This window comes from Bufo bufo, chromosome 6 (assembly GCF_905171765.1).
Source record: "Bufo bufo chromosome 6, aBufBuf1.1, whole genome shotgun sequence".
NCBI lineage: Eukaryota > Metazoa > Chordata > Amphibia > Anura > Bufonidae > Bufo > Bufo bufo.
In genome coordinates, this window is record NC_053394.1 from 421975333 (window position 1) to 421997609 (window position 22277).

The 22277-nt window shown below is 45.6% G+C and overlaps 1 protein-coding gene across 3 annotated transcripts in view; it reads left to right on the forward strand.

The window, feature by feature from the left end:
- Window positions 1-22032, forward strand: part of ABCA5 (ATP binding cassette subfamily A member 5) — a 116449-nt gene extending 94417 nt beyond the window's left edge. For 2 of the 3 annotated variants that reach the window (XR_005779883.1, XR_005779884.1), the window contains 14 exons: window positions 3248-3319; window positions 4751-4842; window positions 4936-5053; window positions 6256-6373; window positions 6465-6556; window positions 7593-7765; window positions 10033-10108; window positions 10192-10286; window positions 10371-10490; window positions 10778-10927; window positions 14131-14210; window positions 15985-16040; window positions 17002-19176; window positions 22020-22032. Coding sequence is in view for 1 of the 3 variants with exons in the window: in XM_040437783.1 (XP_040293717.1) it covers window positions 3248-3319; window positions 4751-4842; window positions 4936-5053; window positions 6256-6373; window positions 6465-6556; window positions 7593-7765; window positions 10033-10108; window positions 10192-10286; window positions 10371-10490; window positions 10778-10927; window positions 14131-14210; window positions 15985-16040; window positions 17002-17106 (1347 nt within the window). In the remaining 2 variants the exon portion in view is untranslated. Of the gene's footprint in view, window positions 1-3247; window positions 3320-4750; window positions 4843-4935; window positions 5054-6255; window positions 6374-6464; window positions 6557-7592; window positions 7766-10032; window positions 10109-10191; window positions 10287-10370; window positions 10491-10777; window positions 10928-14130; window positions 14211-15984; window positions 16041-17001; window positions 19183-22019 lie in introns of those variants that run through there. The other variant, XM_040437783.1, reaches the window with a different exon arrangement.
- The last annotated feature ends 245 nt before the right edge of the window (window positions 22033-22277 follow it).

Below are 22277 nucleotides of genomic sequence, written 5' to 3' on the forward strand. Positions count from 1 at the left end.
TCGCCCTTCTCCACCTCCCCCTTCTACAACCACCCAGCACCCTTACTCACATAAAACAAGTAATATATATAATATAGCTTACAGTGAATTACTGTAAATACTTCCAGTTCTGAAGACTCCAGCAGGCTCAGGATCAGTGCTCTGGGCAGCAGGGCTCAGGGCTGGAAGTGGGCACCACTCTGCAGTTCAGGAAGGAGACCGGGACTCGGCTCATCCTAGCGTTGCAGTGCCACGCGGCACGGATGCGCGGAGTACGCAAAGGGCAGGGGAGGTCGGGGGAGGTGCAAGCAAGTATCTTATTTTTCGCCCTATAAGACGCACCGGCCCATAAGACGCACCTAGGTTTTAGAGGGGGACAATAAGAAAAAAAAAATTAATTATACCTCAGGTCAGACCACCAATCAGACCCCCAATGTGAATCAGACCTCAGCTGACAGCCAGACCCCCCAATGTTAATAAGACCTCAGCTCAGACCCCAATATGAATGACCCCCAATCAGACCTCAGATAAGAGCCCCCCCATGCATCTCATCAGCCCCTAGTAGCCTCATATCAGCCCCTAGTAGCCTCATATCAGCCCCTAGTAGCCTCATAGCAGCCCCTATTAGCCTCATAGCAGCCCCCAGTAGCCTTTTAGCAGCCCCCAGTAGCCTTATAGCAGCCCCCAGTAGCCTTATAGCAGCCCCCAGTAGCCTCATAGCATCCCCCATTAGCTTCATAGCAGCCCCCAGTAGCCTTATAGCAGCCCCCAGTAGCCTCATAGCAGCCCCTAGTAGCCTCATAGCAGCCCCTAGTAGCCTTATAGCATCCCCCATGAGCTTCATAGTAGCCCCCAGTAGCCTCATAGCAGCCCCTAGTAGCCTCATAGCAGCCCCTAGTAGCCTCATAGCAGCCCCCAGTAGCCTCATAGCAGCCCCCAGTAGCCTCATAGCAGCCCCCAGTCGCCTCATAGCAGCCCCCAGTAGCCTTATAGCAGCCCCCAGTAGCCTCTGATCAGCCCCCAGTAACTTCTCATCAGCCCCCAGCAGCCCCTCCATCAGCCCCCAGTGCCTCTCACCAGCCCCCAGAAGTGTCCATCAGCCTCATAAATATAAAATAAAAAAAACACTTACCTCTCCTGCTCCTGGACGCCGCCGCTCCTCTCCTCCAGCACGATCTGCATCCTCCTGCTGTCGGCTGTGCTGTGAAGACTGCGCAATGGTGACGTCACAGAGCGCCTCACGCTGTGCGCAGCCCTGCACAGCCAACAGCCGAGGACCAGGAAGCGGTGAGTACAAAGCCTTCACCGCTTCCTGGTCTTCCGGACGATGTCATTGAATTTGTGGGCAGTGGCCAGCGGGGCTCAAGAGGCAGCTGCCCCTTTTGCCCCACGTTAAAGATGGCCCTGACTGGAACATGAATAGAAGGAGCGAGGGTGTTTAAAAAACTTTTTTTAAATCGCTCACCTTTTTGCACTTCCGTCCTTTCTAGCGCTGTTCTTGGTCATGATGCCACTGCAGCCAATTACTGCTGTCACGTGCAAGAACAACACGTCACTGCTGAGGCTCAGCATTTTATGCGGTTGCAAAGCTAAGCCATAACCACTAGAGGGGGGCTGTGAGTATTCTTGGAGGATGGTACAAGGGATCTATACAAATCTTAAAGGGGTTGTCCAGGCCCTAAAAAAATTGGAGGATGGCTGAGCTTGGTGAGTGAGTAAATAAAAAAAATAAAAATTCACCTGCTCTGGTCATCCCAGTTAATGCAAGACGTCTTCACCCCCTGCCGGGTCAGAAGTGTCTAGTGCCGACTCTCCACATGTCACCGCTGCTGATGTGCAGGGAGTCTGCACGTCACACTTCCGACCAGGCTGGGACAAGAAGCGGTGGGGATGGAGACACGCCACAGGAACTGGGATGACCAGAGCAGGGGAGAGAAGCCATACCCAGAGAACCCCTTTAAAGAGGACCTTTCACTTGTATAAACTATGTGAACCGAGTATGCTGCCATATAGAGCGGCACCCGGGGATCTCGCTGCACTTACTATTATCCCCGGGCGCCGCTCCGTTCTCCCGTTATAGGCTCCGGTACCTTCGCTCTGTAAGTTATAGTAGGCGGTGTCTTCCCTTGTCCTGTGGGCGTCTCCTTCTCCTAGGCTGCAGCGCTGGCCAATCGCAGCGCACAGCTCACAGCCTGGGAGAAAAAAACCTCCCAGGCTGTGAGCTGTGCGCTGCGATTGGCCAGCGCTGCAGCCTAGGAGAAGGAGACGCCCACAGGACAAGGGAAGACACCGCCTACTATAACTTAAGGAGCAAAGGTACCGGAGCCTATAACGGGAGAACGGAGCGGCGCCCGGGGATAATAGTAAGTGCAGCGAGATCCCCGGGTGCCGCTCTATATGGCAGCATACTCAGTTAACATCGTTTATACAAGTGAAAGGTCCTCTTTAACTTACAAAACGTGAGCACATATGTTATACCTCCGTAGTAAACATTAACCAATTATATGGAGGGTGCTTTTTAAGGAGCCTTGGTCAAAAGTTCTTATTTGACTGGAAAAATAGTGCAGTACTGCTTTGTTCTTCCAATTGAAATAACTGACACCATAAAGGAAACCCGAAAAACCTATTATAATTAGAGATGAGCGAAGCGAGCTTCAGATGCTTCATCCGAAGTCGCTTCCTTCAAAAATAATACTGTACGGATATCCGTCTCTGTACAGTATTAGAATGTATGGGCTCCGATGAGCCGAAGTAAGTTATTCGCGAAGTTGCGCGTTGAATAACGTCTGTAGTTGATTTTTAAAGTGGAAAACCACTTTAAAACTTGAAACCGAGCTTGAGTTTGTTTCCAACTAGTACCTCGGAACCAAAGTCAAGCTCGGTTTCAAGTTTTAAAGTGGTTTCCCACTTTAAAAATCAACTACCTGAGTTATTGAATGAAGTCTCGCGCGACTTCGTGAATAACTTACTTCGGCTCATCGGAGCCCATACATTCTAATACTGTACGGAGACTGATCTCCTACAGTATTATTCCGAAGTTTTGAAGGAAGCGACTTCGGATGAAGCATCTGAAGCTCGCTTCGCTCATCTCTAATTGTAAAGTCAAGGGGGTCCATCGGGTGCCATTGGTGTCCGGCATGTATCCAGCACATGTTGTCTTCATTTTGCTGCTTCTATGATGTTGCAGAAAAGCATTAATTTTAAGGCCGATCCAGACTCTGTAACTTTGGGCAGTACAGTCAGAATCAGTGTTATTTCTATGTTGCAGATGTCTTGGAAAGTTTCAAGCGATGAAAACAGCTACACGCAATTGGGACGAGTGCTGGTGTCTGTTATATCTGTAAGTAAAGGGCGTTAGGGATTTATTTTTCTTTCTATTCAAGGGATTATCCCATGATTGATGTAGATAAAGGAAAATCGGACATCATATAATACATGACAATCTCTTTCTAACAAAGCTAGAACCAGCCCTGTACCTCACATGGGTCCCTAGATACCCCCCTTCATTACCCCAATTGCTCTGCTAGATTCAGGCTGGCACCTCAGGGGCATGTCCTTGCTCAGGGGGTGTGTCCTTTCTGTTGCAGCTCTCTACCTGTAACTGTCACAGCTTCTACGAGTAGATATGATAGGTGTCAGCTGATGGATGGAACGGAGCATGTGCTACCACCGCAGTAGGTGGACACGCACAGAACTATACATATTAAACACCAGGGGGCGCCATTATAATAAAATAAAGACGATATCTCACAACTGGAGCAGTTTTGTTACAGAAGGCGAATTACAAACGTAACGAGATTTTCATTCATGCTGAATTATATTAAAATACATTTAATGAAGGGATTATGCCTCAAACAGCATTTATCACACGTAGCATGTATGATGGATGAGGGTCAGAACCCAAGTTCCCCATTTCAGTGCAACAGTGGTGCACCTGCCGGTTCACAACGTGCTGTCTACATCAGTCTAATTGAAGTGAATGGAGCGGTGAAAAATGCTCCTCGTGGGAAAACCCCTTTAAGGTTTTTTTCTATAATGGGAGTCTATGACTGGCGAATGTCTTTGAACGCCTATAATGCCACTCAGTGGCATATGTCAAAGGCTTCTACGTGAAGTACACATTGGGAAATTCTCCTGATATACACCACCACCATAAATGAGAGGCAAACAGAGCCTAAGTTATGAGATCTTGATATTAGGTGCGTGACTTCCTACTGCATCGTCCGCACCTCGCCATGATAGACTTTGCAGCATCAATATGCACGGGCTACAGCTGGGGAATGAGAAATGTAAAAGTGGAGACCGCATCTGTCTGGGTCTAGAAGGGTGCTGTCCCATTGGGGTAGGTAGATGCTTGTTGCATCCATATATAAATACCTCTTGCATAAACATCTACTGAGTGGACATGCATGCTCGGTCAGTCTCTGCATAGCGATCCTGTGTTCACTGCAGGGCAGCCAATAGTGATGTCTTTCTGGCCTGCTTGCAGAGGAAAGGAGCAGAGCCTCTGCAGTAGCATGGCAGTATAGCTGAGAGGACTCCTTCTGCAGAATTTATTGTCAGCTGCCAGAGGGGGAAGTAGGCTGATTGAGCCCCAATTCCACCCCCAGCAGGACCAGATTTTTTTAATGCTTGAAATGCTATTTTCAAGCCTTTCCTTATAAAAATGATTCATAAGATAACCCCTTTAATACTCCAAGTACCACAAACTATCCCTAATCCCGCTCTGGTAGCTTGACATTTCTGAGCATATTCTTACACATCCTTACAGCCTTATCTGCAGTGTGTGATCCTGCTCCTCATTCTGCGCTACCTGGAGGTAAAGAACGGAGGCAAATCCATCAGGAAAGATCCTATTTTCAGGTATGTCCCTATGTGGATTTAGGCGAGGTCCCCCTCATTGGTGAAGCCCTCATGTAAAAACCGCTCATGTGTCTTCCATTCTTCTACTTACAGGACAAAGGATAAAAAAAACAAGATGTGGAAGTTCAGCGAGGTTCCTGAAGATGAAGACGAGGATGTGCGGGTGGAGAGAGCTCGAGTGGGCGAATATATGACCTCGAACTGTTACGAGGTATGGACTGTGTCTCCAGGAGGACACTGATACATTAAAGCGGTTGTCCAGATGAGAAAAACATGGCTGCTTTCTTCCAGAAACAGCGCCACACTTGTCCACAGGTCTTGTCTGATATTGCAGCTCAGCTCCATTGAAGTGAATGAAGGGGGGCTACAATACCACACACAAGTGGGAAGAAAGCAGCCATGTTTTTCTGATCATGGGCAACCTCTTTAATGTAAGTGCCCTTATACACAGGCCGAGGATCGGGCCAGTTATCGCCAGTGGGCGCTCAGTTCCAATAATTGCCTTCTTTGCTGGATGATTGCATGCGGCACATAAAATCAAGTTTTGTTGGCAGGACATCTCCCTGTGTTGACCATGGGTAGTGCGGTAGACCGCATGCTACAGTAGCAGCCATCTTTTTTTCTCTGAGCAGCGCTAACAATCCTTATTAGCGGATAGTTAGTCTATTACCCCTGACCATTAAAGGCTATGGACACCTTGAGGTTATTTTTTTATTGCATTTTTCTCATTTCGGGCTAAATATATGTTTTTTCTATTGGCCTTTATTAAAAATTTTCAACACTTTTCTCCCTACAGCTTTCTCTTCACAGTGAATCCTGTCAAATAGCTGAGTGCTAATCAGTTTGATCAGAATTTAACTTAAATCACTGTTTATGAGCTGTCAGGAGTAGTGTTGAGCGAACTTGTGTTTTAAGTTCTGCGTCCAAAGTTCAGGTTATTGAAGAATCCCATTATGGATTCCGCTACCACGGACCGTAACGGAATTTGGAATCCATAACGAGATTCTTCGATAACCTGAACTTTGGACGCAGAACTTAAAAAACACGTTTTCTTAACACTAGTCAGGAGTTCAGAGATAAGGGTTACCGATTCTGCCTTCAGAGCAGCTGTCTGTCAGGATTCACTGTGAAGAGAGAGCCTGCTGGTGTGCAAATACACAGGAACTGCAAGCTCAAGAGGGAGAACTGTTGACATTTTTTGATACAGACCCATAAAAAAAATTTTTTTAGCCCAAAATGAGTTGAATGCAATAATAAAAAAAAACATTTTTGGCCAAGGTGTCCATAGCCTTTAAGGGCAATCTACTCAGCTGAGAGCAATTTACATATCTGTATGTCGGTTAACCCATGCTTGCTACACTATAAAACATACCGCTGCGTGTTGCCCATAGCGCCCTCCACTTTCCATTTCAGAAACCTGCCATCATGATTAGTGGTTTACATAAGGAATATCAGGAGAGAGGCAAAACCATCATTGGAAAGGCAATGAGAAAGCTGGTGGCCAATAATATATCGTTCTGTGTAAGAAAAGGTGAGTATCGTCCCTGCTAGGAACATACAGCGTGTATACGTACGTATTCATTTAGTATGTCTCACCGATGAACATCTCTGGTTCTTTTCAGGGGAGATTCTCGGATTGGTGGGGCCTAACGGAGCAGGGAAGAGCACGTTACTAGACATGATGGTGGGTCAGACAGAGCCAAATGCCGGACAGGTCAGTGAGATTCTTCTTTGTGAGGTTTTATATTGTAGAGCTACTATTACAACTGAAGGTTCCTTATCCTCAACTTGAGACTGGTCAAAGGGTATTCCCATCTGGGACATTCATGGATTATCAATAAGTTAAATAAATGCAAAAACACAAATGCAATAGCACTCAGCAACCAGCACTCTGCCCTGCCTCTATGCTGGATGTTGAATGAGGCATTGGTGTACATTTTGGCCAAAGCGTAATAAGCCACTCACCACGTCAAGGTCGCCTCTATGAGTGGTCTCTAACACTAGTTCCTACCTGTTTATGGGCCATGACAGCCACACAAAGTCCAGGGAGCGCAGGCACAGCATGAACGCCAGGCACACTCTGCTTTTAACCCCGTCCGGTGCCATTACAGCTTTCATCGGATCCAGGGATGCATGTACCAACATGCATGCTGGGCCCACTATATACTTCTCCTGGAGCCAAATGGCTACTGGTAGGCGCTGTAGAAGTAGACAGAGTTTTATACTGACTTTAAAACCAGCCTCCAGGGCAGACTAACTGGTCAGGTGTGCATGACTGCATGGAGATCGCCACGCCTCCAATATATACTGCAAAGAAAAAATGTGGGGGATTCAGTCAGCACAACCCTGTATGCAGGTGCACATCGCTATGGTGAAATACATATACAAACGCAAAAACACAAATGCAATAGCACTCTGCAACCAGCACTCTGCCCTGCCTCTATGCTGGATGAGGCATTGGTGTACATTTTGGCCAAAGTGTAATAAGCCACTCACCACGTCAAGGTCGCCTCTATGGAGTGGTCCCTAACACTAGTTCCTACCTGTTTATGGGCCAAGTCCCACCTCTCCCTTCTCAAGAATGGGCCCCCAAAGGTTAATGGAAAGCAAGTTGCCATTAGCAGCCACCTTCCATTCACCGCTATGGGACTTCTGAAAATAGCAAGAACGTAATGACTCTCAAATGAGGACAGGTTTGGATGTTGTCTTCATAAACCCTCTTAGAAGATCTGGTTATATTGTGTTTATAGATACTGATCGGCGATACGGACTCTGCAGAACGAGGGGTTAATCCGGTACGATTTGTGGGGTATTCTCCTCAAGTAAACCATCTCTGGCCTGAGATCAAGCTAGAGGAACACCTAGAAACCTACGGATCCATCAAAGGCATGAGCAAAAGCAACCTGAAAGAAGTCATAAAAAGGTGAACGGTCTGATATTGTCTAGTCTGGCAGACACTTCTAAGGGTAGGTCCAGACTAGACAGATTTTTCTGCCACAGATTTTTGTAATGTGGATTTTGCAGAGGATTCACAGTGGATTTCAACCGTCTTTGCTGCAAGGGATAAAATCTATGGTGAAAATGTTCAAAGGGGTTTCTCCAGGACCCAGCAGGTTTTGCATACAATTACACATATAACTCTCCTGTAGGAGAAAGTTTCTAAAATACTTACTGTTCTTAAGTTAGGTGGATCGGCCTTTCAGAAATCCGATCAAGTGATGCTTCTCTTTTGAAAATTCAGCTTCTGCCAACATCAGGTCCTTTGGCAGGTTTTCAGCCTGGGCTATAGACAGGACGTCACCTCTGCTATGGATGGGGCCAGAACTACTCAACTTCCCATGTGCAGATGAGGTGGATTTGCAATGAGCCGGACCGTGGGTAAGGTTACACGGACGCCAAATTATGCAGTGGGTCAGGATACGGGCTTAATAGTCTATAGTTTTCTTTGTGACGCCAATTGCAGCGTGCGCAGGGTACTGTCACAGGGCCCTTTAATGTGTTGTAACTCACATACCAGGTTAGGAATGCCAGAGTGGTGTAATGTCTCTGTATGGTGGTGGTAATGGTGTCTCCTACCTGGGTACGGCTGGACTCCTGAATCCTGGCTCACTTGCAATAAAATGAGTGTGGTGCTAGTAGGAGTAATAGAGGGATTTGCAGCAGAAATTGAGATCCAGACCTTTGGTAAAGTTCAAACTTGTCTTTACTGGTTTTAGCTTTCATCCAAGCAAGGTACAGCATTAGTCTTAGGTGCCAGCAGGTATTGGCAATGTGTGGCAGGAATATATCGTCTTCTCTATCATGTATCTGGAGCTTTGCAGGAAAGGATGTCTGCTTAGTAGCTCTAAACCGTGGCAGGAATTTGGCTTCTTCACTCTCTATCTTCTGCTGTCTGGGGACTGACTAGCTGAGGAGGAATATAGCCTCTCCTGGGTCTCTGGATTTTGACTCACAGTTAGCTTCACAGGGTTTGCTTCTTCCTGGAGCTGGAGTTGTCTCTTGCTTCTACCAGCTGAGGCTGCAAGGCTCAGGCTGGGGATGATGATCAATGTCTCAGCCGAGACAAGATCCTGGCTTTGGATCCCTATATCTGGGAGCTCCTACACCGCACAGCCTTCCCCTAGCAGGGGGTGGGCTACACTAACTCTAACTTCCTTCCCTCCCCATGAGGCAGGATATGGGCATAACCCACTTCTGCTCACAGAGGGGGGAGCTAAACTGGAATGTACTATTCCAGTCTAGAAACACTAAACTGACTTAAAGGGAACCTGTCATGTGGATATTTGATTATAATCTAACTAATTATATACAATCATTAACTACTAAAAAGTACCTTAGATGTATTCACTTACTGGTGTGACAGATGGTTACCTCATAATATACACACAAAGATGCCGCATGCTAATGAGCTGATTTGAGTCCGGCGTGATGTCATTGAGTCCAGCGTTTATTTAATTAACAGCTATAGCCACTCCCCTGCCCACCTGCTGCTGATTCATATGGAAAATAACTGTCAATCAGCAGCAGGTGGGCGGGGAGAGTCAGGAGCTCATGAATATTCAGGACTCATCATTATGAGCTGGAGCTTTTCAATACAAGATGTTGGCAGATTGACTGGGTCAATTAAAGAAAGTGACCCAGCATTTTGCTAACAGAATCAGTCACTTATTTATGTTGCCCTTAGTTAGGACACCATAAAACTGGTGACAGGTTCCCTTTAAGTCCCTGCCAGAACATTGCTGCCACCTGCTGGTGAACATGAAGAATGACAACAATATACATTTAACATGGCTTTCAATTCACATTTGTGAGGATGTAAGGTTAAATTACATTAGATGACAATGTAAATGCTCTTAAAAGATTGTAGCGGGGTAAAAGAGTTTCGTAACACAACTCTGGGGTGTTACAGATTCAGGAGTCTGCACATGCTCCAGTTCTGACGCTGTCCACAGCAGAAGTGATGTCCCGTCCATAGCCCAGGCTTCAGGATGTTGAGTATATTAGAAACTTTCTTCTACAGGCGAGATATGTCTAATCAAGGTGGGTTTGCAGGACCTCCTGGGTCCTCACTGCATGTCTGGTACTGTATTCCACTGCAGATTTCACCTTCAAAAATCCACAGACAAAATCCAACACTGGTGTGAACAGCGGTCTTGCTGTCCTCAGTTCTCATGGCTGCCTTGTTTACAGGATAGCAGAAACTCTAGACATGAAGGAGGATCTCCATAAACCAGCTAAGAAGCTCTCCACGGGAACCCAGCGCAAGGTGATTTTCCCCTAGAACTGGCCTGTAGATAAGCGTATCTGCTGGCATCGGTCCGTCAATATGCTGTATTCTCTCCATTCTAGTTGTGCTTTGCGCTCAGCATGCTGGGTAATCCTGACGTGGTTCTACTGGACGAGCCTTCCAACGGCATGGACTCCAAGGCGAAGCAGCGCATGTGGTGAGGAGCTGCACTTTGCTGCACTTTTGTATATACGTTTTAGGTTTTTTTTAGGTGTTTTTCACACATTGTATGCCTCTTCAGGAAAGTGATACGGTCTACATTCAAAGGCAAAGAACAGGCGGCGGTGCTAACCACACATTTCATGGAGGAGGCGGAAGCTGTGTGCGACCGGGTGGCTATTATAGTGTCCGGGCAGCTGAGGTGGGTGAAGTCTATGGATCCCATGTATGACCCATAGCTAGGGGAGATGTCTGAACCGTTTGCAAGGGCAGTGTAAGCTTTAGAGACTGCATAATCATTCTTAAAGGGGTCGTCCCGTGATTGACTCTTACGGTGTTTTGTATCCTGCAAGATGACAAAAACTGGAACACATTGTGGATATTCCTGCCGTGCTGTTGGCTATGGGATGGTCCATACAGTTCAGTGTGCATATTAATATGTAAAAATTATTAACACGTGATACATGTTGTCCCTGCCTCTCATCCCAGATATATTGGGTCAGTTCAGCACCTGAAGAGCAAGTTTGGTCGGCATTTCTCTCTAGATCTGAAGCTTGATGCGGACTCTGGGTTGCAGCAGATGGAGCTTCTACACCGGGAGGTTCTGAAGCACTTCCCTAATGCCTCCCGCCAGGACAGGTAAGTCACGGCTCAACACCCACCCAACACTTTTAGTCTGGTCTGGTTTTTGTGTTGTGTGCCTCACTGAATAGTCTCCATACCAATATCATTGGGTACGGAGAGATGTAATTCCACGCTGGGGGTACACATGCCAGTGCAGCCGTATGACGCCTGGCGAGTATTGCGCATGGGCCCTATCCTAATCTAATTAACAGGACCTGCAAACAATACTTGTTTGCATTTGGCAACAGCACATCTATGTGACTTATAGGTGCCCTTTGTTCATAAGAATATATTTGGAAATAGGGGCAGCACTGAAGAGCAGTGTAATGCCATTATCGGCAGTTTATTCCCATCACCATGCTTCTGATGATTATAGCCCCTTTCTCCAAGCAGATCAGTAGTAATGGTGTCTGTAGGGACCAGACACCATTACCAATCTGCCTGCAGAATGGCATTAGAATCTTCAAATTTGCCGGATATTTACTTGCCTGAAGAAAACTGTGAAAACTTGTTCCCTGTGGAATCCCAACTTCCTAATAACTACTCCTAATTGACTGTTTATAGAATGTTTTGCTAATATAATAATATCTTATGGTATACTCTGCAATATATGGTATGTGTGACAAAATATATATTTTTCTTTTTTAAATCGGCATGTCCAACAACCTCACCCCCCTTAAACTCTATAAATACAAGCTACCGTATTTTTTCGCTTTATAAGACGCATTTTTTTAGCAAGAAAAAATCTTGCTAAAATCTGCCTGCGTCTTATAAACGGCAGTCGGGGAGATCCAGCATGGCCAGACCCCCTGATTGCTGTCTTAATGTTCCGGCAGAGCGCACATACAGTGCTTTGCCCGATCAGTGAGAGAGCTGTGCATCTGCACTCACTTCTCTCTGCCCACTCCGATCTGTGTGATCAGCGGCAGCAGGAGAGAACATGGGGAAGAAGGTCCTGCGCTGTACTGAAAGGAAATGAAAACTCCAAGTACAGCTTAAGGACCTTTAATGATGTCAACAATGGGAGGAGCCAAAACAGAAGAACTATACAGCTGGCACTAGTGCAGGGAAATGTGAGTTTTTATTATAGATAAGTGTGTATATATGTATGTGTGTATTTGAGGTGTATGTGTGTAGCAGAGCTGTATGAGTGTAGCAGAGCTGTATGTGTGTACCAAAGCTGTATAAATGTGGCAGAGCTGTATGTGTGTACCAAAGCTGTATGTGTGTACGAGAACTGTATGAATGTAGCAGAACTGTATGTGTGTACGAGAACTGTATGGATGTAGCAGAGCTGTATGTGTGTACGAGAACTGTATGGATGTAGCAAGCCGTATGTGTGTAACAGAACTGTATGTGTGTACCAGAACTGTATGGTTGTAGCAGAACTGTATGTGTGTGTGAGATCTGTATGTGTGTAGCAGGCCTGTATGTGTGTGTGTGTAGTAGAGCTGTGTATGTAGCAGAGCTGTGTGTGTGTACCAAAGCTGTATGAATGTAGCAGAGCTGTATGTGTGTACCAAAGCAGTATGTGTGTACGAGAACTGTATGAATGTAGGAGAGCTTTATGTGTGTACGAGAACTGTATGGATGTAGCAGAGCTGTATGTGTGTACGAGAACTGTATGGATGTAGCAGAGCTGTATGTGTGTACGAGAACTGTATGGATGTAGCAAGCGTATGTGTGTAACAGAACTGTATGTGTGTACCAGAACTGTATGGTTGTAGCAGAACTGTATGTGTGTGTGAGATCTGTATGTGTGTAGCAGGCCTGTATGTGTGTGTGTGTGTGTAGTAGAGCTGTGTATGTAGCAGAGCTGTGTGTGTGTGGCAGTGCTTTATAGTAAAGCTGCATGTGTGTATGGCAGTGGTGTGTGTGTGTATAGTAGAGCTATGTGTGTACCAGAACTGTGTATGTGTGACTTAAAAATAATCTAGCAGAACAAGAGGCATGGCAGGACACAACAGAGCAATGACAGGAGATACATTTATTTGAATAGGTACATTTGGTGAGGTGACCACATGCACCATTGCTGGCTGTTACTCTGGTCAGCAGATGACACAGTAAGGATAGCAGGAGCTGACCCCCCAATTCTACAGCCTAAAGTTACCGACCTTGACCCTTCCACTTTAGTAAACCACATTCCCTTCAAAGACCTAAAAAATGTTTTCTAATTTTCTGTTGTCTAAACCTGTGGTGCGTCTTATAAAGCGAAAAATATGGTATATATTCAGTTATTGACATAATTTGTTATTATTTAACAAAGTTCTTTACTCATCCATTTAAATTAAAGATCTGTTTATTTATCTTCTTTGTTTCATAATCTAAATAATTATATTAAACTAACCATAAATGTATTTAAATACATAACTACTGTATAACCACAAATTATTTGTTCTACCTTTTACTATACCTCAATCCTACGTCATTCTTATTATATATATTAATAATAACATCCGAAGTCAATTCACATAATACTTTGTTTGAATACTGTTCACAATAAAAAAAGACACTTATATACGTAGCTGTACTTATTGCGTTGTGCACCTTTCTGATTTTATAGATACGTTTTAATCAGGTTTCTGCTTGTGAGTATAATAAAAAAATAGTAATGTACAGAGAAAGTCAGTGCTTCACTATGGTTGCGATTCCTTGATTACCTACAGGAAGGTTGGGTAGAGGAGTTATACCTATCTGCGGAGCTTGATGGTCCGTCTCCATGCCAGATATATTCTCTTTACCGAAAAAAGAGGAGGCTCGGGGGAGTGAGCAGCAGCGCGGTCTTCGTTTGAATACTGTATGGCGCGAGCGCTCCATACAGTATTAGAATGTATTGGCTCCTATGAGCCGAAGTTATTACTTTGCGAAGTCTCGCGAGACTTCGCTTAATAACTTCATAAATCAATTTCTACTGTAAAAAAAACATTTCTCGGGTTCGGTTACAAGGTACCACTTCGCTCATCCCTAAATATAACCAATTTAACCTTTAAAAAAAGAAAGAAAATTAATACAAATGGCATTACAATCTCTTGTGTGTCACGGCGGTGTGAATAAACTACCAGTAACTGTGCTGTCTGTGCACTACAGAGAAGATGCTGCGGAGAACATGCGCACATGGTAACTTCCAGTGCATAGGATCTGCATGGAGCTGGCGTAGGGGCAGAGTTTTTGAAAAAAAACCTCTAACTAAGTGTAACATAATTCTGTCCTTATTTCAGCTTTGCTTCGTTGATGACTTACAAAGTTCCTAAAAGTGATGTCCAGTCCCTCTCACAGGCATTCTTCAATCTGGAGCAAGGTGAGATGACTTTTTATACATGGCACCATCTGTCTATGCTGTGTTTGTTTGTTTGTTTGTTTTTAATAATCTTTTTATTTTAATTTACAATTACAGTACATATAAATGAAAGGTATAATAAATGCAAGTCATAAAACAAAAAAAAAAATATATATAAATATATACTTAACATTAATATAAAGACACAGGTGTAACATATACTCGCATATTTTATAAATGTTTTAAATATTTAGTTTCCCTGGGGTGTTTTTTAATTTTTCTATATTGTACCATTCTGTGTGTTGGAATGGAGTGGAATGCTGTGTTTTTGTGGTGCAGCCATATTTGAGGGTAACCTAGTAAAATTCCTCTCCCCGGGCACCTGATGGCCCAGTCATATGGTGCACAGGGAGAGGTAATATCTCTCTGATGGATATGCATTTGATAAGATTAGGTCACCTGTATCAGATTGTTGGTCTCTGACTTCCCCTTCATTGTTTACCAGGCACAGGGGAGAGAGATACAGTGGTACCCCCAAAATCCTGGCACAGGCCTCTCACCCAGTTAGGCCAGTTCTCTCTGCTCTGCACTGATGAGGAGCAATCACCCCGAAACGGCTGTCTGCAGATGAGGTGCTGGCTTATTTAATGTCCGAGTCATGTCTCAAGGCTTATTTAAAGGGTGGAACATTGACTTATAGGAGTAGGATAGCTGCCTTACATCTGGTGGCGTTAGAGGCAGAGCTCGATACAGTAAGAGCTAATTTGCATCCATTTCTTATTAGTCACAGGTTTAGGAGAGCACCTTAATCAGCATGAGGAGACTTATAGGCCATACGTGCTCCTCTGGAATTCTGGGAGGGAAAGGATGCAAATGAGCTCTTAACAAGCTCTGCCTCTAATGCCACCAGATGTAATGCAGCGATCCTATAGGTCAATGTTCAGCTCCTTGTCTAGGCCTTGAGACATGACTTTGATATAAAATAAGCCAGCATCTCATCTGCAGACAGCTGTTTCAGGGTGATTGCCCCTCATCAGTGCAGAGCAGAGAGTACTGGCTTGCTGGGTGAGAGGCCTGTCAGGGTTAGGGGGGGTAATATGTCTCCTTAGGGAGAGAGCGCCTTAATCAGCGTGAGGAGACTTATAGGCCATACATGCTCCTCTGGAATTCTGGGAGGAAAGAAATGCAAATGAGCTCTTAACAAGCTCTGTCTCTAATGCCACCAGATGTAAGGCAGCAGCTGTCTGCAGATGAGGTGCTGGCTTATTTAATATCCAAGTCATGTCTCAAGGCTTAGTTAAAGAGCTGAACATTGACTTATAGGATCGCTGCCTTACATCTGGCGGCATAAGACACAGAGCTTGTTAAGAGCTCATTTGGATCCCTTTCCTCCCTTATTAGTCACAGAGACGTACCTTATGTACCTTGGAAGCGCCGTGAATCAGACTGAGCTGCAAAAAGCTGCAATACCAGGCACAGCCACCTCTAAATGTTTAGCGCTGTGCCTAGTAAACAGTGAAGGAGAGATGGTAGAGATGAGCAAATCGGTTTGTAAGAATCGATTAATCTCATCAAGCAGGTTTCTGCCGAAACCAGCTTGATGAGACAAATTGATTCTTATGAATCGATTCACTCATCTCTAGGAGGTGGCGCTCACTAGCCACATCAATCGGCTGATCGCCAAGGGTGCCAAAGTCAGACCCAACACTCATCTGAAATAGTGAGGATATGCCAGCAAAGTACAGGGATCCCTCTAATATATAACATACTTTACACTGAGTTTGTTTTCTTTCAGTGAAGCGTTCTTTTAACGTGGAGGAGTACAGCTTTTCTCAGTCAACACTTGAACAGGTAACATTGGGTTAATTCATATTTAAAAGGACATGTCCAACACATGTACAGCACATTGGTGCTTCACCAGTAAAGCTGAGCGTAGCAGCCTGGTGCTGAAGTGAGCAGTCCCTTATCTTAGCAGTTCTTGGGGGTTCCAGCTGAAGGACAATACCACCCACGACCTGTGGACTGGTGTGGTTATGTTTCTGGAAGAAAGCAGCCATCTTTTTCTAGTCCTGGAAAACTGCTTTAAAGGGGTTGGCTAATTTCTAAAAAGATAATAATTTGATTATGGCTTCTAATTTATTTGTGATGTGAAATACATCTGTATGGCACATTGTATAAAGCACAACAGAAGCCCCCCGGGTCTCCAACTGTGGGCTATGTAAACACCTACAATCCTTAGTGTGCATAATGGTTGTGAAGAAGCAGGTCTTTTTGGGGCTTCCCTAATGTCTTCCTCAGCTGCACAGCTAGATGCATCTCTCTCACAAGCAGGGGATGACTCCCTTCGGTGGAATCTGCCAGCACTGTATGCAGTGACCTCACTTCCCTGTGTAGAAACAGTTCTTCTCTCAGGCTCAGGACCTCAGCTAGCTCTGACTAGCCCCCACTTCCTGTGAACTGTCTTCTACGTCTCTGTTACTAGGGACGGACTGCAAGTTAGGCCCCTTGTGGCCATGACTTTACAGCCTTTTTCAGGTGGATGCAGGCAGATTTTTTAAATGAAGTGATTTATAAATTTGCTAGTCACACCATTCTCTATTAAATCAAATTGTGTGAAAGTACAAGGGGCTCTTTAAGCTCTGTTAGCACAGTGATGACTGATTCCACATAGCAAACAGTGGAATTGTGAGTGCAGCTCTGGAGGTTAAGGAGACTTGTTGCAATTAATGAGTAAGCATAGCCATTCCACTGTTTGCATTATATGTGTCTTCCTTTCTGTACGGTCATGTCGTCCTGTTTTTGACATTCTCAGGTGTTCATTGAACTCGCCAAGGAACAGGAAGAAGACGACAGTTTTGGCACCATGAACAGCACCCTCTGCTGGAACAGGAGACAGGAGGATACAGTTGCCTTCTGAGCGCTGGATCAGTGACCACTCCCTTGCAAGTGTGTTAAGCAGAGCTTGCCCCAGGGACCAACGGTGCATTGTTTGTGGTGCGGTGTCGCTGACCCCCTCCGGCCGAGAACTCGCTCTGTCTGTATACCCCGAGCGCTGAGCTTACCTGGAACCAGGAGGGTTGTGAAATTCAGGTTTCCAAGGGTTCACAAGCACCTGATCAGTAATTTAGTGCTTTAACGTGTTGCAGGCGTCCCGGCACTGTGACTACTCCCATCGTCTTGTAGAATATATTACCAGGATGAATTCTGTGCGCTTATGTTGTATTACCTCAAGTCTTCCTTCTATTACTGTGAGGTCTATCGGGGTCTCTGTCCCTCATGTCGAGCAGTGGTGTGGACATGAACAGCGCTCCCTTTCCGTCCTCCTTCGGCTGCGGTCTGTTCGTGAGAACCAAATTTAGAAAGTTAGAAGTAGTTAGCGCCATTTACTTTACGGATCCCTTTGGCAAGCATATTACTAGGATCCTAAGTTATCCCCTGCCCACAGGATAGGTGATATGTCTGGTGGAGGTCGGAATGCTAAGACCACCATGAGGATGGCGACCCCCCCTTTGAATGGAGCGGCGGTCGAGCATGCAAAGTCTGGGGGACGGATACCAATCACTGTACTCGCCTATCTCGGTCAGTCCCTTAGAGCTTGGATGGAGCGGCAGCACCCATCCATGACCATCACGAATGGGGGGATCGGTGCTGGGACCACCACAGATCAGACACTTATCACCAATCCTTAGGAAGGTGATAAGTCATTATTCTCAGAAACTTCCGATTAGAAAAACATGGCTTCCTTCTTCCAGAATTAGCGCCCCACCTGTCAGTGGGCTGTATGTGGTATTGCTGCTCAGCTCCATTGAAGTGATGAGGGGCAGTACGGAAGAAAGCAGCCGTGTTTTCCTAACTGTGTGCCATGGGTGCCCCCTATGTACCTTCCATCTGTTAGCAATTTAAGGGGGTATTCTTATCTTATATACTGATGGCATATCACTAGAATGTGCCATCAATTTATGATTGCGGGGGTCCGACCCGCGGGACCTCCAGTCTTTCCCTGCCCAGGTCACCCGTTATGCAGGGGAAGTCAGTACAACCCTATTAAAGTAAATGGGGACCACAGTTCCCTATACAACCTGGTGGCCGAGAACGCTGCTGTGCAGAGAAAAGCAGTGGGCTGTGGGGGAGTTTGGATCCCCACGATCATAAAGGAATTGCCTAATCTAGGGATATACCATTGCTTTCCAAGAATACCCCTTTAAGGAATAGGATTGTATCACGCTGCGCCATCTGCTATGACCAGTTCAGCCACTGGGTGGCAGCAGTGTGCAGCCTTTACCCCCAACTCCCCTTAGCATCAGCTAATTTAACCCTTTTCGATCTCCATGTTTAAAGCGCACTTGAATGTCCAAGTGTTTCATGGCTGAAACACAAATTCTGCACTGAAAATAAGGTTGTTGTTTTTTTTTAATTAATGGAGTGTATAATGTCATAACGGACTGTACAGGAGACATAAGGGTCATGTGAAATCTCTCTCGTCCATCTTGTTAGTACAGTATATATATATATCATTTTTTTTTTTGTATGTTTCTCTTAGTCGCTGCATTCACATGTCAGACCTTCACACATCTGTGCCTGCAAGACTTTGCTATGCAAGATTACGAGCAAAGACACAGCAGCGGAGAACGATCCCGCTGGTGTGATCCCTCCCGTAGAGGGTAAGGATAGACTAGGCGCAATGTAGACCAAAGCAGAGAATCACCGTTATTACGGAATATCCAAAATGACAGAGATTTTCCAGGTTTTATGTAAATGAAATGTAATGATTGTATAATAAGCGTTCCCGAGACCTATGCTTGCTGTCAATGAATGTAAACATTCTCTTTTAGATCTAGGAGATGAAAGCTTGTCCTAGCTGCAGGGCTGTTTAAAGGGATACTCCTATCTTATAGGCTATGTGCAGACGACCGTATCTGTTTTACAGTTTGCAAACGGCAGATCCGCAGAATATGGATTGCTGGCCGCTTTTTAATCAGTCTTTATCGTAGACGCAAAATGATCAAGAATAGGACATGTGAATGACAACCGTGTGCTGCCTGCATTTTATGTAGACCCATAGAATGAATCTGTCCTTGTGCGATCTGCAAAAAATGCGCATCGGACCGGACCAAAATTGGGGTCGTGCTCATGAGGCTGTAGGGTATGCTATCACTTTATGTTCGCTGGGGTCTGACCCCTGGAACCCCCCCCAGTCCAGTGGCGTTCCCTTCCACTGGGAGAATAGCTGTGCAGGGAACTGCAGCCAACTCCATTCACTGAGAGCAAGCAGATATTTGAAATGAGGCCAGGGCTACATGGCAACCTTGGTCATGCGATACCATGATCCTAAGGTCGTCTCATTTTGAATGTGCTCGTGCTACTTGTTGGGACCGTGAGTCATTAGTCGTGAAAAATCCCAAACTGCTGGATTTTTCCACCTTTGCTCCTGTGTTAAGCAGTTACAGAGTTCGGCCTCAATAATGCACACGACCGTTGTATTGGTCCGCAGTTTTTCGCGGCTCCGGTGTGAACCTATTCACTTCAATGGGGCCGCAAAACACGCCGGCAGCACTCCGTGTGCTGTCCGCATCCGTTGCTCCGTTCCATGGTCCGCAAAAAAAATATAACATGTCCTACTCTTGTCCATTTTGCGGACAAGAATAGGCAGTTATATCAATGGCTGTCCGTGCTGTTCCGCAAATTGCGGAACGCACTCGGACGCCATCCGTGTTTTGCGGATCCGCAAAACACACAACGGTCGTGTGCATGAGGCCTTAGAGACAACATGTACGTGTACATGGTTGCAAATTAGGAATTTTTTCAATGTTTCAAACGCTACAAGCGGTAATACGCCCTTCTTCAGCCATTTGTCCTCGGAGCTTTCATACCTAGCATCTAACCTGAAGAAGGGCGTATTACTGCCCAAAATGTTGCATTCACATCAGCTAGAAAGCATTGGAATGGGGATCAGTAAGATTACATGCAGAGGGACGCAGGATCCCTGTTCTTGTGACCATGGAGGTCCCACCAATCAGACACCTCTCAGCTATCCTGTGTACAGGATCGGGACTACCCCTTTAATGGAGATCATGTAGAGATTTAGATCAGTATCTCCATCCTACCTGGTTTGATTAAGGCCTCATGCACACGACCGTGGTGTGTTTTGTGGTCCGCAAATCGCGGATGGCGTCCGTGCGCGTTCCGCAATTTGCGGAACGGCACGGACAGCCTTTAATATATAATGCCTATTCTTGTCTGCAAAGTGCGGACAAGAATAGGACATGTTCTATTTTTTTAGCGGGGCCACAGAACGGAGCAACGGATGCGGACAGCAACACGGAGTGCTGTCCGCATCTTTTGCGGCCCCATTGAGGTGAATGGGCCCGCATCCGAGCCGCCAAAACGGCGGCTCGGATGCGGACCCAAACAACGGCCGTGTGCATGAGGCCTTACATGTATCAACATTGATGTAGATGAGGGATCAGCAACCTCCAGCTGTTCTGAAACCACAACTCCCAGATTCCTCCTCTCATTCCTGTGGGAGTTGCAACAACAGCTAAGTAGGTGTGCATACTGGGAGTTGTAGTTTCACAGCAGCTGGAGTGCCAGGGGTTGCTGATCCCTGCAGTGGAATATATTTTCTAATTTGCAATGTCTCCGAATCTGGGACGGCCTGTATGGCAGTGTAGCCGGAGCCCAATAGAAACTGCACATATTATATGGTATTCACAGGAAACCAGAAACGTTACTTTAGGAATGTAGTACTACTGGACGTTACCGCAGGTATTAATCGGCAGCGTCTATTTCACAAAGCCCCTGCCGTTCTGGCAAAATATTCATTCCTTAGTGAATGAGCAGTAGACATTACTTCTGAGGGCTGTCAGGATACAGTAAATGAACCTATATATGTATATATCGCTGTGTTTTATAATGTTGAAATAAATTATAATGGAAAGGATTATCAATATTAGATTAAGAATGACGGAGCTACCTGCGCTTGCAATGTGCAGCCTGGGCCGCGTATTCCGTCACGTAATAGAACTACATTTTTACAGATTCATCTGGGCACATAGGGCTGAGGCTTCATTAGGATGGCCATAAAACAGGCACACTTTAGTGTCCACATCGCGGCTGCAAGTCCCACGTGACCAAAGGTCTAACGACCGGAAATGGCAGCAGCAGAGGGTTTGCGGCCCTAAAGCCCCACTGTAGGATCTGCAGAGCATTATGATGTATTGTCATGCCTCAGTACTGCTCGTTACTTTTCATGGTGTGTGTAAGGCTACTTTCACACCGGCGTTTTGGCTTTCCGTTTGTGAGATCCGTTCAGGGCTCTCACAAGCGGTCCAAAACGGATCAGTTTTGCCCTAATGCATTCTGAATGGAAAAGGATCCGCTCAGAATGCATCAGTTTGCCTCCTTTCAGTCTCCGTTCTGCTCTGGAGGTGGACACCAAAACGCTGCTCGCGTCTGATGAAACTGAGCCAAACGGATCCGTCCTGACACACAATGTAAGTCAATGGGGACGGATCCGTTTTTACTGACACAATATGGCACAATAGAAAACGGATCCGTCCTCCATTGCCTTTCAATGGTATTTAAGACAGATCCGTCTTAGCTATGTTAAAGATAATACAAACTGATCCGTTCTGAACGGATGCAGACGGTTGTATGATCTGAACGCATCCGTCCATCAATGGGGCCCGTGCACATCAATGGGGCTTAGCCGCGCCCAGGCTAGTGATAGTAGTCGTGATGTCACTGGGCCTGCGGGAAACAGCAAGAAGGCCGCGGCGCTCAAACAGCTGATCGTGGGGGGTTCCCGGGTGTTGGACCCCTGCCGATCAGGAAGAAAAAGCTACAGAACCCCTTTAAACATATATTTTTCTCAAATTTTTTCTCCGTTTTTTTCCATGTCACTATATTAAAATATATACCGTATTTTTCGCCCTATAAGACGCACCGGCCCATATGACGCATCTAGGTTTTTGAGGAGGAAAATAAGAAAATAAATATTTTGAACCAAAAGGTGTGCTTTTGGTGGGTTTTGAACTAATGGTGGTCTGTGGATGACACTATTATGGGGGATCTGTGGATAATGCACTG